Consider the following 20,008-nt stretch of genomic DNA (forward strand, 5'->3'; position numbering starts at 1 on the left):
TGTGAACCAGGACAGACAGGAAACACACAAACACCTGTCAGAGGTGAACACCTCCACTACAGCTATGATGAAGCGAAACTGATGAAACACTGTGGTTTCATTTTGAAAAAATGTCATTTATTTTAATGGCAGACCTGTCTTTGCAGGTGTTTCTGCTGACCAACAAAAATAAGAACTTAGTATGTGTGAGTAAATAGTCATTTTTTATATGCTAAAAGTGTGTTTTGTGTTGATTGTATTAACACTGCATGGTTCTCAAAATGTGACCTACCTAACTATCTCCAAATATTAGGTTTGTAAAACAGACCCAGAAACCAAGACAAGCAATGCAGTAATAACAACAGAAACAAAATGTCAGAGCAGACATTTGTTATTGGTTGGCTTTTGGTCATCATCCACATGTAGGTCACCCTCACAGTCTATTTACACAAAGACTACATTGTAACAGCACATACAGTTAACGGATGTTTGAATGTGGAATATGTGCATGCACACATAATAGAACGTGGTCACACCACCACATATTTTTAACAGTGAAGAGACCGGGACACAACATCTTTTCATCAAACGTGATACAATGTAAAATCCCAATATGGGATGTTAGGTGTGTTTTGGATAATACCCCTGTGGACTGAGAGCATAACACCTGTTTGATGCCTATGTTGAGGTGGGCATAGGAATTCCCTGTGAGAATGGTGACACTGCATAAGTCTATGTGCATAGATCTATACGAACAAAAACAGAAACCTCACAGTGGAGGTCGAGTCCAGCATCGTACCCCATAAAACCTGTAAGATGTCTGATAAAATACTGCAGAAACTTTCTATAACTACTTTATTTAGAGTGCCACTGAAGGAGAGGCAAAGCCAGTGTGAGTGAGAGCCACTCTTTGGTAACTCACTCTGTTTAATGACGCTTGAAATAGTGTGATGGTGTAACTGTGTCCTTTTAAACATGTCCGTGCAATGTCCAGATGAACTATGAGTTAAGATAAATGTAAATGTATCTACTCTGAGACGAGGAGAGACAAACAGAGGCATTTCATCAAAGTTCCACCAACAAGTTTAAAACACACGTTACAGGAAGAAAGACACGGGTGAAAATATACCATTATGAAGCAGTGAGAAGGCTCTGTCTTACCTGAGTCGTGCCTGCTCTGATTCTCCCCGCCAGCCGATCAAATATCTCATTCACTGAAGTGTGGGTGGGGGAGGGCGGGGCCAGAACTGAGCTGTCATTCCTGAAAACGGGCCGATCCTCCAGGGGAGAGGAAGTGAACAGACAGGTGGAGATGGCGGAGAGAGGGGGCACCGCTGGTGACAACACAGCCACGCTCCGCAAACCCCTAAGTGGGTGGAGCTATCATGCATTGGCAATGACTCGCCTGATTTCAACCAATCACAAGGTTTTGCTGGGAAGACTCAAGACTTGAACAACTACATGTCAATACATTGAGCCTCAGAGACCTCACTCTTCCTCCTCGGTCACGTTTTAAACTAGGGGAGTGGTTTTGAACTAGGGGAGTGGTTTTGAACTCGGGGAGTGGTTTTGAACTAGGGGAGTGGTTTTAAACTAGGGGAGTGGTTTTAAACTAGGGGAGTGGTTTTGAACTAGGGGAGTGGTTTTGAACTAGGGGAGTGGTTTTAAACTAGGCGAGTGGTTTTGAACTAGGGTAGTGATTTTAAAATAGGGGAGTGGTTTTAAACTTAGGGCTAGTTGTACAAGCAATACTCTGAGCACCTGCCTAAAGCCCTTTTTACACTAAACAACATCAAACACACCATCATCAGAAAAGGAGGCTGTACCTTCATATCACCTTTTAAGCAATCACCCAAAAGACCCCATTTAAGGGTGAACATAAACAAAATCTCTGCCCTGAGACGTGCCCCCTGGGGGTCTGTTTCTGCTCTTACACACAGCACATACAGACCATTGGGTAACAAAAGGACGTATCCCTCTATACACTGCTTCGGCCAGCTCTTCACTGGCTGCCAGCTGAATTCATCATGCTTTTACAAATGAAGCAACATTCTTGGGCTCTGCATGGAGCTGTACTATCTTTAGGAAATTCTTGCTCTTTGCAAACTGAACATCGACACTTTCTGCAGTCACCCTGCCCTTGGCTTCCTCTGTTTCTAAACATTCAGAGCAATCCCTAATAATGCCCCCACAGTATATCCCCAGGGAATCTCATTTTGTTTAAATCCACTCTGACAACACATTTTTATTGCTTGGCTTGTATACTTGGCTCTGACCCTTTGATCATGTCTTACTAATTTATTTTTCTTATTGTTCTTATTCTTATTCTTCTCCCACTATGAAGCGAAAGACATGCCAACAGCTTGGACACCGCAAGGACACAGAAAGCAAAAATACCAATGAAGATAGCAGTGCCTCACAGCTGCCGAAAGAGCGGAGGAAGTTTCCCGTGGCGGCTGCGGGATGGTGTTTGCTCTCTGCCCGTCTGCTTGTCCTGTCCCTCTTCACAACGCTGCGCCCTTGTAGCGTATGTGCCTGTGCGCGTGCGGTAACCGCCATGGGGGGAGGACAGGCCTGCGGAGCTCAGAGAACAGGGACGCTCTCGATCAACATGCACATTCATGTTTTCCCGCCTGCGGCCTGTCAGCGGGCCAGAGTAATTTATATCTGCCATTAATTCAGGCAGGCTGCCAGAGAATGCTCAGCAGTGTGGTGTGCAGTAAGGAGCAGGGCTTGTAGCCAGAAGGTTGCTGGTTCGATTCCCCGCTGGAGCACTGCTGCTGTACCCCCGGGCAAGGTACTCAACTCACAACTGCCTCAGTAAATATCCAGCTGTATAAATGGATAAAAATGTAACCTGTGTAAGCCGCTCTGGATAAGAAAAATGACAATAATGTGATGTAATGCTGACATCTGAATGCCATTTAATAAAGGCACAAACTACAATGAATACCGGAGATCAATTAATGTGAATCAGACAAAAATAAAGATAAAGATCAGATGAAAATAAAAATCAAATAAAGGAATACTCGTAGAGATAATAAGGATTTCTAGTGTTCCAAAACTTTGCAAACATGTCCATGAAAATAAAACAAATAAACACCATCATTACTCGCAAGTGATCCCAAACAAGATGTGAATTCATTTAGGTGTAAAGTGACTTGAGGTAAATGAGTCTCATTTATTTCAACAGGATAATTTCTCTGTGTTCATATTTAGTCAGTCCACTTATCAGACTAAAATGTTACTTTACACTGTTTTGAGAAGGTGATGTGTTTTTGCTGTCTTTTACTGTCCTGCTCAACTTGTCACACTCACCTCCAGCACCAGAAATATATTAAACTAAAAGTTATTTCCAAGATTTTGTTCTGTCTCAGAATCCCTATGTTAACAAGTAGCACCCTCTGCTGGTGGTACTGGATCACACGTCAAAACATGTTGAAACACTGTGAGACCCCATACAATGGCATAAATTGCCACAGGCCAGACTAGCTAGACTTGCCAGACTTGCAAGAGGGGCAAGTCACTTACAAATAAAAGAGGAAAAACTAGGTAACATTCGCTTGGAATAATGCCTCTTTACTGAGTTTGTGAAGTAATGAGGGCAAAGTTGTTTCGTTGTTAATTGGTATCATGCATCATAAGACTAAGTGGAAGAGCAAATGAGGATGTATGGACTCATGATTGGTAATTACAGGGAACCCTGTGAGTGACTGGGAAAGGAATAAGGACAAACACGAAACACAACAGGAAGACAACGTTCACACAATTGTTCTAGCAGTTCTGTAGTAGGCATTCATGGGTTTTTATTAAGTTATGGTCTAAATTTAAAAAACATATTTTTGGGCTGTAATTATGAATGCACTAATGCATAATTATGAATTAATTATGATCAAATGGGGTACAAGTGAACAATGAACACTGCCTTCCAAATGCACCATGAAAAATAACTTCATAAATATTTGTAGCACATTTCCTGCAGAACAATGGCCTCTGACTTGTAAAAAACAGATTAATGCAAAAAAAAATGGTACCATGTTCCTTTCCGTATTAAAATGACGAACAACTTTCCTGTTTAAAAAATAAGAAAAACCCTGTCTTCACAGAATGAATTTGCTCTTATAAGCTTCATTAATTCTCAGTGTTGACACACATCGCCATGTTGTGTCTGAAGGTCAGCTGCTCCTGGATAATTTTCGGAACTTGGCTCTCCTGCACATTGCCATAGGTCAGCCTTCCCCTTTGGGCCCCTGCCAGCTCTAGTCATTTTAATTCTGATGAGATTTACATTTACATTTATTCATTTGGCAGACGCTTTTATCCAAAGCGACTTACATAGTTTACAGTTCTTTACAATGTTATCCATTTATACAGCTGGATATTTACTGAGGCAACTGTGGGTTAAGTACCTTGCCCAAGGGTACAGCAGCAGTGACCCAGCTGGGATTGAACCAACAACCTTTCGGTTACGAGTCCTGCTCCTTAACCACTATGCTACACTGCCGCCCACTCTCCAATGATGAGACCACTCTCCAAACGTTCACTGGATCCGCACTCCAAAGGGTAAGATCTCAGCCCGACATGACTAAAATTCTGCAAGTCGCCACCATGTCCAGTCTTACTGCCTCCTTTATAACCACTCTCCAATTTGGTACAGCTTTATACTGTCTTGTCACTGTCTTAATAGTATCCTCAAAATGCGCCAGGCACAGATCAGATTCTTTTTTAATCAATGGCGTGGTTGTGGGGAGCTCGTCACTGACTCTGCTGTATGCTGTAACACATTCTGGTTGTTGGTCCGGTTGTTTCGTGTCCTGGCGCAGTTCGTCTGGTGTCCGATCCTGCCGTGTGGACACAGTCCAGACCACCGAGCTCCTCTTCTTTCTGTCTGATCCGGTTCTGTCCAGTGAGCTCTGATACTGCTGTCTCAGGGTCCTGTCTCGCACAGACTCCTGCCTGCACCATGGAGCTGCTAAATAGTGTGCAGGAGCGGAGCTCCAGTGAGCAAACACAGGAACAGACTGGTCTCGTTACCTCAACTGAGAGTAGCATATCAGCTCTTTATGATCCTGTCCGTAGAAAATAGCTTTGTAAACTAGTATCATTAGGAATGTTTTCGTGCCCTTTTTTTTTTTTTTCATGGACAAAAGCATGTAAAAAAATAATTCACAGCCTCCAGCTGATATCACAGGAAAGGGTGTAAAATTTAATTCCCAGCTGGTTTGTTAAAGTAACAAAAAAAAAAAAAGACCTGAATGATAAATTCATCAGGTCTGACTCATAAAGCTGTCATCTGGGAAGGAAAGCGAGTAACATGCAGAGAGTCCCGTCTGATGGTAAAGACACAGGATGTACTCAAAACTCAAAACATTGACAGAGTATTCTCTGTTACTTGTAGGGGATGCTGTTTAGTTGACTTTGTGCTGCAGGAGCCACTGTGAAAGCCCTGCTGATCCTGTAGAGGGCGACAGAGTCAAGTCAACTGCTGACACCGAAACACACCTGCTGCTTTAATACACTTTATTTATAGCGACATGCAAATGAGGGAGTGATTTTAGCTCTTTCAGAACTAGGAGGGACAGTCCCCTGTATGCTTATAGACCTGCAGGTGTGGGAAGGAGGAGAACCAGACTGCACACAATGTTGCTGCAACGTTTTAGCAACTTCAGCATAACGTTACAAGCAAAATAACAGAACAATGATTCTGCCTGTTATCGCATGACTGCAGCCAAAGTCATTTCATGCAAATGTTCTCTGGTGACACAACAGCAGCTGTGAAGAGCGGCCACTACCAGAGGTACAAGGTTCTGATTAAAGTGATGCATCATTAATGTACTTACTGTATGCACCTTTGTAAGTCGCTTTGGATAAAAGCATCTGCTAAATAAATAAATGTAAATGTAAATGTAATATTTTCACATTGCTAGACATGAAAACAATGACACAGCTGTCTGGTTTCAGAGCTACAGGCACTAGGAAAAGTGCTAGTCATTGCATGAAATAAACGTATGCCACTGTTGCAACATCAATGCAACGTTATGAGAACGTTGTGTGGAGGTTATCCTGCAGCAGTGGAGAGTGGGTGTGGGGGTGGAGTAGCAGGTGTAACACTGTAGCTCTCCTTCACCGTTTCTCCTGTGTGGCTCCAGTTCTGTATGACCTGAGGGAGCAGAATCACACAGAGTGTGTTCACTGGAAGATGGAGCAAAGACACAGGATGCTGTGACCATGACATCTGGGGCTTTAGTGTCCCTGGAGGGACCGTGGATTCCACACTGACGTTTCAGCATCATCTGCTTTAGTTGGCACGTTATGTTTATGTATGCTGATGTGTTTGTGCTTCTCTCCTTGTGAGTGAATGGGATTACTAGAGTTACTCCAGCCTGGAGTTCCTGACTCCATGCCTCCACTATGAGTGGGTGTGTCTAATTACCATCCGTCCCTGATGACTTTTTAAAACAGGTGGGACAGAGAGCAGAGAGGATGAGCGGCTCAGAATTTCCATACCTCTGGAAGTTATGAGCTCATTGTAGAATAATTCATTCATTATATTTAATATGCAATATCTTTACAATTAATGGAGTCCTATTATTTTCACTATTGGAATGGAGATGGATAGAATTCTCATAAGCTGTGATTGGTTGAGTGCAGAGGCTCCTCCCCCTCCATCTCCCTGACCGGCCCCTTATAGCTGGGTCCTGCAGCCTCTCCTCTCCTCACACTCCAACCCTGCTCATCTCTCAGCTGGACAGTAAGGGCCGTTCACACCACACACTGACAACATGCTGGGGACCCTCTGCACTCTCATCACTGCGCTCTCATGTAAGAATGTAACAAGTACTGTGGGGATTAACTGCGAGTCTGTCCAAGCACAACAAAATATTTTTACGTGATTTTTTTTTTTTATTTCCCAGGTGTCACTGCAGTGACAGTTGTGACACAGAAGCCTCCTGTTCTGACAGTGAGTAAAGGAGGGACGGCCACTATGGACTGTAACCTCGGTCAAGAAACTGAACTTACTACTCCCTGGTACAAGCATCCTGCTGGTGGAGTTCCTCAATTTGTATTGCGTTACCATGGCAAATATGAGAAACCAGCATATGGAAACGGCTTCTCCTCTACTCACTTCACTTCCAAATGTAAAAGTAAATCTGACTGCCAGTTAATAATAAACAATGTGGAGGTGGGAGACTCAGCAATGTATTACTGTGAGACATGGGATGATTCTGCTAAACAGTACATATCACAGTGATTCAAACCATGACAAAAACCCTCTGTGTATCGCTTCTACTTTAATGCTTCTTCAGAAAGGAGAGAGCTTCATGCTCTGAGAATATGTGCGGTCACTGAAGCTGAACCAGAATCTCTCAGTCATGTCCTTACCATATTGATGGTCTAACAAAATAAATAAATAAATACATAAATAAAAACAGAATTATTTACATGTCTGCTTACAATAAAAATTTCACCTGAGGCACTTACATACCATCCATTTATACTGTAATACATTCTATGCAACTTAAATTTTAAATTTGGTGACTGAAAACATTATTCTGTTTCCTTGTTGATGACACGGACCCCAATACCGTGATCTGTTTTCACAAAGCCCATTAAGAAAATTATTCTGTGAAAAGTCATGATATGAACAAGAGTATTTCCTGTAAGCTACATTTACCCAGACAATCTCTTTATATTTTGCCCTCAGCATATCACAAGGTACTCTGTCAATGCTGATCTGGGATCAATTTTAATCAGGGTCCCAGACAAATCTAGTCATTGGGCTTCCAGCACTTTCTAAGCAGGAAGAGTGATGTTTATCTCCCTCTACTGCTTCCCAAGTAATGGCTGTCAACTAATTCATAATGATGGTATTAAACTCCCTGGGCAAAGCAGAAAACAGTAATTACCATCAGCTTATTACTGAATCCTGTGCAGCAGCCAGGTCAGAACCCCTGGCTGTTCCTCCTCCATGAAGCCACATGTCTTTCAGTTCTGGCCTCATTGTGGTGGAAAGAGCTACCTGGAGTGAGAAGGACAGCAGAGTGAATCCCCATCTTCCATCTCGGACTGGAAACCTAACTCTTCAGAATACAACTTGGCTCCAAATATTTTAGTGAAAATGTGAAAATGAAATATTGCTAGTAAAATATTGCTAGATTTCACATTTTCACATGATGACTTTTTAAAACAGGTGGGACAGAGAGCAGAGGGGATGGGAAATGTAGACAGAGCTTCCACACTTCTGGAAGTCATGAGCTCATTGGAGATGAATTCATGCACTCTTTAACATTCAATGGCTGCAAAATTAACACTACCAAAATTATGAGTATTGGAGTGGAGGTGGATAGAATTCTCATAAGGTGTGATTGGTTGAGTGCAGAGGCTCCTCCCCCTCCATCTCCCTGACCGGCCCCTTATAGCTGGGTCCTGCAGCCTCTCCTCTCCTCACACTCCAACCCTGCTCATCTCTCAGCTGGACAGTAAGGGCCGTTCACACCACACACTGACAACATGCTGGGGACCCTCTGCACTCTCATCACGGCGCTCTCATGTAAGAAATATGTGCTTTTTTCTGACACTACATGTGTTTGTCATCAAACCTGAATTATTCATGACAAGATCATGCTTATTTCAGTATTTTGTATTCCTTTCATTTACAGGTGTCAGTGGCCAGAAGCTGTTGACACAAAAACCGGCAATTCTTACTCTGACTAAAGGGCAGACGGCCACCTTGGACTGTAACATTGGTCGTGATGATAGCTATAGAGTACCCTGGTATAAGCAGGTTCCAGGAGGAGCTCCTCAGTTTGTGCTAGCTTTCTACCACTCTCACAGCTCTCCCACCTATGGAGCTGGTTTCTCCTCCAGCCGCTTTACCTCCAGAGCCCAGTCTAACACTGACTATCAGTTAATAATTAGCAATGTGGAGGTGGGAGACTCAGCAGTGTATTACTGTGGCACATGGGACAGCTCAGTAGAAGTAGCTGTACCACAGTGATTCACACCATGACAAAAACCTCTGTGCTTCACTTCTGCTTTAAAGCTGCAGTAGAAAGAAGGGAACTTCACATTCGGAAAGGCTGTGCATTTATTCAGGCTGAACCAGGATCACTGAACCTCATCATCAACAAAGTAAATTCTCTTCACCAAGCATAAATATATTGAAAAAGGTTAACTGATCGCATCAACATTTTCATGAATTACACAGGTCTAAAACCACCATTCTGTATCTGTATCTGACTGTTTAATGTTTTTCCATAGTTTTAGTATGTATAGTTCCAGTCAATGTGATGCATATGAACACATTGTATACAGACAATGACTAGAAATCCTGTTCCCAGCCCCAATCTTCTCCACCTTCACAACCACACCACCAATTACATGATAACCATTGATATGACACCCATATCTGGGGGTTTTTGGGGGTTAAAAAATGTGCGTATGGCATTTTGAGTTCACTTAAACAGCATGGTCAAATTTGTCTGTAAACATAAAAGGTGTCACTAAAATCTAACATCACCCAGTGTTTAAATGATTAATTATTTTTAGCAAGACACAACTGACAATAATGTTTTGTAAGATGATCGAGATCTGTTATCCATACATTATCCAATGAACACAAGTCTCTCAGAAATCAACCACAGTACCCTATCATTATTGCTATAGATGCAAATATCTACACCTTTCTTGAAACGTATATTGACAAGGAATAAGTTACGTGAATATTGCTTGGCTGTTTCAGCAAACCTCCAGCTGTATTGCAGGGATCAAAGGTAAAATGAAAGCACTTCAAATGAAACTGGTCAAATATGTTTGCCAAAAATATGAAGAATAAATAAATAATATCCCACATGAATATCCCAGAGCACCCCTCTGGCTATATGAATTAATACCTCTGATCGAATAAAAGAAAGGAACATAATATAGCAGAAAAAAATGTAAGTGTCTGAAATACTTTTCAATATAAAAATGTTATACTTCTATGCCAATTGACAATGCACAGGGGAAATTCATATTGTTCCAGTGTTGGTCTAATGAGGAGTTTTCTAACCGGTTAACTGTAGCTTGCTGTGATTGGCTGAGAGCAGAGGCTCCTCCCCCTCCATCTCCCTGACCGGCCCCTTATAGCTGGGTCCTGCAGCCTCTCCTCTCCTCACACTCCAACCCTGCTCATCTCTCAGCTGGACAGTAAGGGCCGTTCACACCACACACTGACAACATGCTGGGGACCCTCTGCACTCTCATCACTGCGCTCTCATGTAAGACATAACTATTGTTGTAAAACATTTGATCAACATTATTTTAAACCATTTAAGTGCCTTTTTCTCATGTCAACTTGTTTCCCAGGTGTCAGTGGAGTGACAGTGGTGACACAGAAGCCTCCTGTTCTGACAGTGAGTAAAGGAGGGACGGCCACTATGGACTGTAACCTCGGGACAGTGACTGGTTATGTTGCCTCCTGGTACAAGCAGGTTCCAGGTGGAGTTCCTCAGTTTGTGCTGTATTTCCACCGCAGTAACAGCTCTCCCAACTATGGAGCTGGTTTCTCCTCCAGTCACTTTACCTCCAAATGTCAGACTAATTCTGATTGTCAGTTAATAATTAGCAATGTGGAGGCGGGAGACTCAGCAGTGTATTACTGTGGAACATGGGACGGCTCAGCAAGTGCAGCTGTACCACAGCGATTCACACCATGACAAAAACCTCTGTGCTTCACTTCTGCTTCAGAGCTGCTGCAGAACTTCATGCTGTGAGAAAATATGCATTTACTGAAGCCGAACCATGACCTCTCAGCCATGTCATTAGCAATATGATGCTGGCATGGTCAAAGCAACAGAGTTATGTGCCCCTCTGCTAACTGAAAACAAAAAATATATATATATTGCACGACAAAATAATTTGCTCAGTAGTATTTACTTTCCTTACTTTCCTCTTGAGTCATTTACAGACCAGGCATTTACACATTCCATACAAGAGATAAAAACACGTAGTTCAGCTAGTTAATTAAGCTGGTCTGAGCACCGCAGGGTGTGTGTTCATTGCACATGTGCACACAGCAGTCTAAAAGCACAGAGCAGTGATGTTTCTGAATCTTCTCTCTCCTTGGAAGTCAGAGAGAGGAAAGTAATGAGTTCAGTCACCTGGTTCATGTGTCAGAGGGATGTTAGCTTGGGCAGGATGGCTGTATTGTGCCACAGAATCACTCTGCTCCTGACTGCCATGGACCAGTAGCAGGCTGCACTGACAGTAAGAGTGTTTCTCTGTAAGGAGACTGCACTTCAAACACATGCAGCAGCAGCCTCTACCATTCCTGGGCTCAGACATATAAACCCAGTGGGGTTCAAGAGGGAGCACCACCACTGGTGATGTATGGTGGTGTTTGATGTAAATGTTGGTAATGAACATACAGACTCTGGAAATGAATGGATAGCATCTAACACCTCAAAAGGTATAGACAAAGTAAGCAATTGCTTTTGTATTCTTAGCTTTAGTTTTGTATTCTTACCTGATGCTTATTCAGCCACAGGGAGGCAAGAGAAGAAATAGTAAGTGAAAGCCATTAAAATATTTAAAATAATGTATTACCTAAAAGGAGAATATGAAAAGAACGTACACAGCAGGACATGCTGAATGTACTTTTTTCAGGTCTGATTCTGCATAAAACCAACAGTGAGGAGAGGAGTTGTGATTGGCTGAGTGCAGAGGCTCCTCCCCCTCCATCTCCCTGACCGGCCCCTTATAGCTGGGTCCTGCAGCCTCTCCTCTCCTCACACTCCAACCCTGCTCATCTCTCAGCTGGACAGTAAGGGCCGTTCACACCACACACTGCCAACATGCTGGGGACCCTCTGCACTCTCATCACTGTGCTCTCATGTAAGAAATACTTATTGTTAGAAAACATTTGATCAACATTATTTTAAACCATTTAAGTGCCTTTTTCTCATGTCAACTTGTTTCCCAGGTGTCAGTGGAGTGACAGTGGTGACACAGAACCCTCCTGTTCTGACAGTGAGTAAAGGAGGGACGGCCACTATGGACTGTAACCTTGGGACAGCTGATAATACTGCTTTGTGGTACAAGCAGGTTCCAGGAGGAGCTCCTCAATATGTCTTGGTTTTCTACCATGGAGACAGCTCCCCCTTCTACGGAGCCGGTTTCTCCTCCAGCCGCTTCACATCCACTCACCAGAGCAAATCAGATTATAAATTAATAATCAGCAATGTGGAGGTGGGAGACTCAGCAGTGTATTACTGTGAGACATGGGACAGCTCTGCAAAACAGGAGGTATCACAGTGATTCACACCATGACAAAAACCTCTGCGCTTCACTTCTGCTTTAAAGCTGCTGCAGAGAGGAAAGAACTTTACGCTCAGAGAAGCTGTGCATTTAGTCAAGCTGAACCAGCATCCCTCAAACATATTATGATCATGTGCATTATAATATTTATACAATAATATCCCTGAAAACAAGAATGCAGTCTCCAAGTAACAGAAATAATCAATATAACACATGATACAGATGAAATCTCCTGTAACAAATACAGGCCTCTAAATTTTTATATCCTGGCAAACTATTATTTGATTCAGTAATATCCAGTATTTTACTGCAATCACAGTAATAAATAATAATTGATTAGATTGCTAGTTATAACCTTCTGCATCTGCTGAAGCTGAATATATGTACCAAAATACCCCTGAACACAATAATGCAATCTGCAAGTAACAGAAAATATCAATGGAAGCAAATGATATAGGTGAAATGCACTGAAACAAATACAGATCTCTAAATTTTCATATCCCGGAAAATCATCGTTTGACTAAGTAATATCCAGTGTTTTGCTGCAATCACAGTAATAAACTGTATTTGATTAGATTGCTAATTAGATGTGACCTTCTGCATTTTCTGAAACTGAGCCCAGTGCCATCATATCTCTCTCCTCACAGAGCAGTAATGGACACATACTGGTGAAAGATCCATTTCTTTTCAGGAGTAGCACATCAGCAATGAACCTGTTTGGACCCAGAGATGATTTAACAGCACTATGATTTGTCCATAATTTGGGGGTATTAATGTAAATAAAAATCACATTATTTAACTTCTCACATTATTCATTAATGTAAGTGACCTCCAAAATCATATTAAATTTTTGCAAGATGAAGGATGATACCTCCTTTCTATCCATTTCCCAAAGAACACAAGCCTCTCACCAGTCAGTCAGAGCACTGTATCATTGGTGCCATGGACAAAATGCCTACAACATCCTTCCAGCTACATGTATTATCTTGTATCACAAAATAATGTGAGGTGAATTCTTTCATTCATGACTGTCTATGGTATGAGTATAATATCATATTTATTGATGCTGCTCTTTATCATTCTGAACATTAAAATTTCTCAGTCTCACACAGTCGCTATTTTTCCTCTGTTTTCTCAAAGATAAACACTTAATTAAAGTAAAAATTCAACACAGTGCCAAATGAAACTATCTGTACTGTAGGTCTCATATTTTTGGAGTAATAAATAATATGAAATAGTCACACCAAATTTCCAATATAACACCTAACGGAGAAAAATATAGGCAACCAGAAGTTTTCTGAACTTTACACTGCAATTAAATACACCAGAAAGAACATTAGAGTAATGTCCTGTAATGTGAAACTGTTTAGGTGAAAGCCAAATTGCAAATGTATGCTCTAAAAAACACAGTAGGGTGTGTAAAGATGGAAAATACCTTAGGAAATACTTAAAAAACAAATACAACAGTTATTTCATAACATATGGGTGAAAAGCTGGACAGAATCCTAGCCGGCTGTGATTGGCTGAGTGCAGAGGCTCCTCCCCCTCCATCTCCCTGACCGGCCCCTTATAGCTGGGTCCTGCAGCCTCTCCTCTCCTCACACTCCAACCCTGCTCATCTCTCAGCTGGACAGTAAGGGCCGTTCACACCACACACTGACAACATGCTGGGGACCCTCTGCACTCTCATCACTGCGCTCTCATGTAAGACATCACTGTTAATGGTTTTTATTTCTATACATTATTTGTATTATTCATTTCACATGCAACATATGTCATGAACTTTTTTCATAAAATATGCCTGTCATGTGAACTAATTTCCCAGGTGTCAGTGGAGTGACAGTGGTGACACAGAAGCCTCCTGTTCTGACAGTGAGCAAAGGAGGGACGGCCACTATGGACTGTAACCTCGGGACAGTGACTGATGAATCATCTCGCTGGTATAAGCAGGTTCCAGGTGGAGTTCCTCAGTTTGTGCTCCGTTACCGTCATGACTGGAGCGCTCCAAAAGACTATGGAGCTGGATTCTCCTCCACCCGCTTCACAGCCACTCACCAGAGTAAATCAGACTATAAGTTTGTAATTAGCAATGTGGAGGTGGGAGACTCAGCAGTGTATTACTGTAACACATGGGACACCTCTGTAAAAGAGTACGTATCACAGTGATTCACACCATGACAAAAACCTCTGTGCTTCACTTCTGCTTTAAATCTGCTTCAGAGCTTCATACTTTGAGCAGGATGTGAACTCACCCAAGCTGAACCAGGATCTGCCAGCCATGTCAGCAGCACAATGCTGCTTAAACAGAAGCGTCTTTCACCATTAAAACTGCAGAAATTCCACACTCAGCGCATCAGGCCATCAAATTACTCTTCTCATAGAGCATTACCTGATAGGCCAGCAGACAATACCAGCACGCAAGACAGCTGGCACTGAAATAAAGTCTGTTAATTGAATCGAACTATGGTGACAAAACACCTTTATCAATGGAAAGTTAGGCATAAACTGGTCGTCCTGAAAAACAGTGTTCCATATACTGCATTTCCGTATCATGTGTGAACTTCTGCTTCTTCTGAACCCACAGTGCCATCATCTGTACCTCCTTACAAAGCAGGAAAGAAACACATGGAGCCTTCCTGTTATTTCTCTTCCTTTGTTTGGAACTTGGTATCTGCCTTTTTTCCTTTTTTGGGGTGATTGCACAGTGTATGATTTTATAGAATTTCAAGATGTCTGATTATCCCAAGAAGCATATATATATATATATCTCACATATATATCACCTGCTTGATCAAATATTAATGTTGAATAGTGATGAGTAAAAATGTACTGAAATTAACCCACAACCCCCCCCCCCCCCCCACATTTTAAGTCGTCCTTACAAAAACACAAAAATTATGGTAAAGTCAGGTAGATCAGTGTGAAAGAGCCTAAGAAAGCCTAGGCAGCAGTACATGTATCTGCCTGTGCTTTGAGCAATACCCATGATGCTGCTGTACATCAGGTAGAGTGAGCTACATATTAGGAGATGGAGGCCCCCCAGTGCATTGATGACTGTCCATCTTCTCACTGCTTAGACATCACAGAGAGAAAACAATGAGTTTGGTCACCTGGCTCTGGTACCAGAGCAAGGTTACGTTGGACAGGATGGCTATACTGGGCCAGAGAATCACAGAATGCATTAAAATGGTGGTAATACATGTAGAGAAAATGGAAAGGATGGATAAGCAGTAATATCTATATTTCCAGCATGACTACAATAAGAAGTAACAGGACATAGTTAGCAGACTTGTTATTCATACACAGGGAAGAGAAGAAATATTAAAAACACTTAAATACATCAAAATATAAGCAAAACTTTTATGTGTTTTCTAAAAAAAGAATTTTCAAGACAATTCTCTGCTGTAGACGTGGAGACTTCTTGGACATTATTCGTGTCAGCTTTTACACATAACCCACAGGGATTAACTTTGATTGGCTGTTTGCAGGGGCTCCTCCCCCTCCATCTCCCTGACTGGCCCCTTATAGCTGGGTCCTGCAGCCTCTCCTCTCCTCACACTCCAACCCTGCTCATCTCTCAGCTGGACAGTAAGGGCCGTTCACACCACACACTGACAACATGCTGGGGACCCTCTGCACTCTCATCACTGCGCTCTCATGTAAGAAATGCTTATTGTTGTAAAACATTTGATCAACATTATTTTACACCATTTAAGTGCCTTTTTCTCATGTCAACTTGTTTCCCAGGTGTCAGTGGAGTGACAGTGGTGACACAGAACCCTCCTGTTCTGGCAGTGAGTAAAGGAGGGACGGCCACTATGGACTGTAACCTCGGGACAGTGACTGGTAGTGCTGCTCGCTGGTACAAGCAGGTTCCAGGAGGAGCTCCTCAGTTTGTTCTGGTTTTTTACCACTCTTGGAGCTCTCCCACCTATGGAGCTGGTTTCTCCTCCACCCGCTTCACATCAAACCATCAGTCAAAATCAGATTATCGTTTGATAATTAGCAATGTGGAGGTGGGAGACTCAGCAGTGTATTACTGTAAGACATGGGATAGCAGTCATGCTGTATCACAGTGATTCACACCATGACAAAAACCTCTGTGCTTCACTTCTGCTTTAAAGCTGCTTTAGACAGAAGGAAACTGCCTGCTGAGAGAAGCTGTGCATTTACTCAAGCTGAACAAGGATCTGTCAGCCATGTCAGAACCAGGGCATTTTACCGTTCAATAACAACAGCATAAAACATCTGAAAACATACATTGTCATGAGATGCTAGTCGCACTTTAGTTTAACTTGCAACCAGTTTTCAATGCAAAGCGGCAAAATTCTGTATTTACCATTTTTAGATCATCATGAAAATTTTTGCTGAGACTTTATACACCACCTTTGACCCCAACAGGCAACAAAATGTAACCACAACTGTAAAAATCCATGCTGTAATTATTGTAAATAAGATAACACAAATACATGAGCATTTTCATCAGTGCAAATTTTCTCTCAAAAACCAAACAATTTGCTTAAACTTCAGTCTTACAATTTCAGTGTAAGGCATTGCTGATTCAAGTGCAAACAAGTTTCACATATTACAAAAGATTGGAAATTTGTGAAATTTATGAAATTAAATTTGGCCTATGCACGTGGGGGGGGGGGTGCTTTTATCTGTTCTGAATCTCAGCTCTGGAACTCAGTTCTAAACTATATTAGAGGTTCCTGCTATTGAAGGAACTTAGTATCATGAATCTCTTAGTTGGACTTCTAATCATAATCATAATCACATTTAAATATAAATAATAAATATCAAAATATATCATATTGTAATTTATTGTACCACATACCATTGAGTTATATACCATTATATGCCACAAACGTGTCTCTTGGCTGCTGATCTGAGATCAGTTCCCAAATACTGCCAATAAACAACAGTGAACTTGTTAAAGGGCCAATCCCCATTCAGCCATTCCTCTTATAGCATTTTTAATCACAATGAGAAATACCAGCATTGATGACGCTGGCAGCACTGACATTAGCTCTAGAAGTAAGGACACAATGTTTTCACTATCAGCAATTTGGGGAATGCAGTGAATCAGACAGATATGATGGGAGGCTAGTTCCATGACTAAAAGGGAAATGAGCTTTGTTCATACTGGTCTGATTTTTAAAAAAGGCCCTGCAAGGACCAATTGTGATTGGCTGAATGCAGAGGCTCCTCCCTCTCCATCTCCCTGACCGGCCCCTTATAGCTGGGTCCTGCAGCCTCTCCTCTCCTCACACTCCAACCCTGCTCATCTCTCAGCTGGACAGTAAGGGCCGTTCACACCACACACTGCCAACATGCTGGGGACCCTCTGCACTCTCATCACTGCTATCTCATGTAAGAAATAACTATTGTTGCAAAACGTTTGATTGACATAATTTTACACCATTTAAGTGCCTTTTTCTCATGTCAACTTGTTTCCCAGGTGTAAGTGGAGTGTCAGTGGTGACACAGAAGCCTCCTGTTCTGACAGTGAGTAAAGGAGGGACGGCCACTATGGACTGTAACCTCGGGACAGTTGATAATACTGCTCGGTGGTACAAGCAGGTTCCAGGAGGAGCTCCTCAGTTTGTGCTTTATTTCTACCGAACTCACAGCTCTCCCACCTACGGAGCTGGTTTCTCCTCCAGCCGCTTTACCTCCAGAGCCCAGTCTAACACTGACTATCAGTTAATAATTAGCAATGTGGAGGTGGGAGACTCAGCAGTGTATTACTGCCACACATGGGATGGTTCTGCTAAAGAGCATGTACCACAGTGATTCACACCACGACAAAAACCTCTGTGCTTCACTTCTGCTTTAAAGCTGCTTCAGAGCTTCATACTTTGAGCAGGATGTGAACTCACCCAAGCTGAACCAGGATCTGTCGGCCATGTGAGCAGCACAATGGTGCTTAAACAGAAGCTTCTTTCATCATTAAAACTGCAGAGAGCAGTTAGCATCAAAGAACAGTCAGGACAACCAGCCAATCGGGCCATCATACGAGTTTCTAAACAGCAGGATATTAGGAGCTACAGACCACCAAGCAGCCTCATGCACAATAGCCACTGTATCCATGATCCAATGAAAGAGTCTGTGATGTGAGGACCCCTGGGATGATGTGACTGCAGGTGTGTTCACTGTCCAAATACACCATTTCCTCACTCATTTAAACAACCACCCCAGACTCATACTGTATACATTCACCTGGCCGTTCATTTGTTTCATGTGTCACCTGTGTCTCCTTGCCTTTTCTCCCTGTCACTTTACACTCTGTGACATCACTATTTTACTCACTGTTCTCTGACTGACATCAGTCAAAATTATGCACGAGCAGTACGTAGCTTTGCTCATGTATTTGACTGTAAATTCCCGATACATTCAGCACCTTTAGAAACACCCAAACACAGTGCACTGCCCTTTACTCAGATTGCCACACCAGTAAGGTTGTCCAGTCTCTGATTGTCTGTAATGTCTCCACTCCATTCACTCCCTTTAAACTTCTCTGTTTGGTCCCTCTGCCAGAGGCACCTCTGGTCAGATGTGTCATGAATCTTTCCTGCCAATGAGGTTGTTCTGGTCATACTGGGAGAAACCATTAGGTTACTGAATGTGTTATCTGTTATTTGTGTATCCCTATTAAAGCCTGATAGGTTGGAATTCTGTATTAACATATGTGTAGTGATGGAATTTTTACATAAAGATGACAGGAAACAGTTGTGATTGGCTGAGTGCAGAGGCTCCTCCCCCTCCATCTCCCTGACCGGCCCCTTATAGCTGGGTCCTGCAGCCTCTCCTCTCCTCACACTCCAACCCTGCTCATCTCTCAGCTGGACAGTAAGGGCCGTTCACACCACACACTGACAACATGCTGGGGACCCTCTGCACTCTCATCACTGCGCTCTCATGTAAGGCATTATTATTAGTTGGTGATAATCCAATACTTCACTTGTATTAGTTGTTTTAAATGCAGATAATAAGTGAACTAATTTTTCCAGATTTATGAAATGTCCCTCCCTCATGTAAATTATTTCCCAGGTGTCAGTGGAGTGACAGTGGTGACACAGAAGCCTCCTGTTCTGACAGTGAGTAAAGGAGGGACGGCCACTATGGACTGTAACCTCGGGACTGTGATTAATTATTCTGCTCTCTGGTATAAACAGATTCTTGGTGGAGTTCCTCAGTTTATTCTATATTACAACTACAGAATGAGAGATCGTTCTCCAGGCTATGGAGCTGGTGTCTCAACCAGTCATTTCACATCAAAATGTCAGACTGATTCTGACTGTCAGTTAATAATTTCTAATATGGAGGTGGGAGACTCAGCAGTGTATTACTGTAGCACATGGGATAGCTCTGTAAGTGAGTGGGTATCACAGTGATTCACACCATGACAAAAACCTCTGTGCTTCACTTCTGCTTTAAAGTGAGTTTAGACCAGAGAAACCTTCATGCTTTGAGCAGGATGTGCATTTACTGAAGATGAACCAGAGCCTCTCAACCATGGAAGTCATTTCATAAACAGAAAGTTATGACATGGACATATGAACAATAAACAACTGTGACATCATCATCTAGAACGCTGTTTCCTAACTTTCCTCCTCACCTGTTTTACATGCTGCTGTAGTTTATTTCTGCTGAGTCTACACAGTGTCATAGGGCCCCATGGCCTGGCCCTCCTATTTTGACCACTGCTAATCCCTGCTCCCTCTTTCTC

General features: G+C 42.4%; 1 gene segment (V, D, J or C); it reads left to right on the top strand.

Annotated features, from left to right (window-relative positions):
- Positions 1–4,498: 4,498 nt before the first annotated feature.
- On the top strand, positions 4,499–19,673 carry LOC118794498. The segment is given in 4 exon segments: positions 4,499–4,542; positions 4,803–4,885; positions 19,134–19,242; positions 19,337–19,673. Coding segments are annotated over 4 exon segments (573 nt in total).
- Positions 19,674–20,008: the final 335 nt, after the last annotated feature.

Source organism: Megalops cyprinoides, chromosome 19, assembly GCF_013368585.1.
Source record: "Megalops cyprinoides isolate fMegCyp1 chromosome 19, fMegCyp1.pri, whole genome shotgun sequence".
In the NCBI taxonomy this organism is placed as follows: Eukaryota; Metazoa; Chordata; class Actinopteri; order Elopiformes; family Megalopidae; genus Megalops; species Megalops cyprinoides.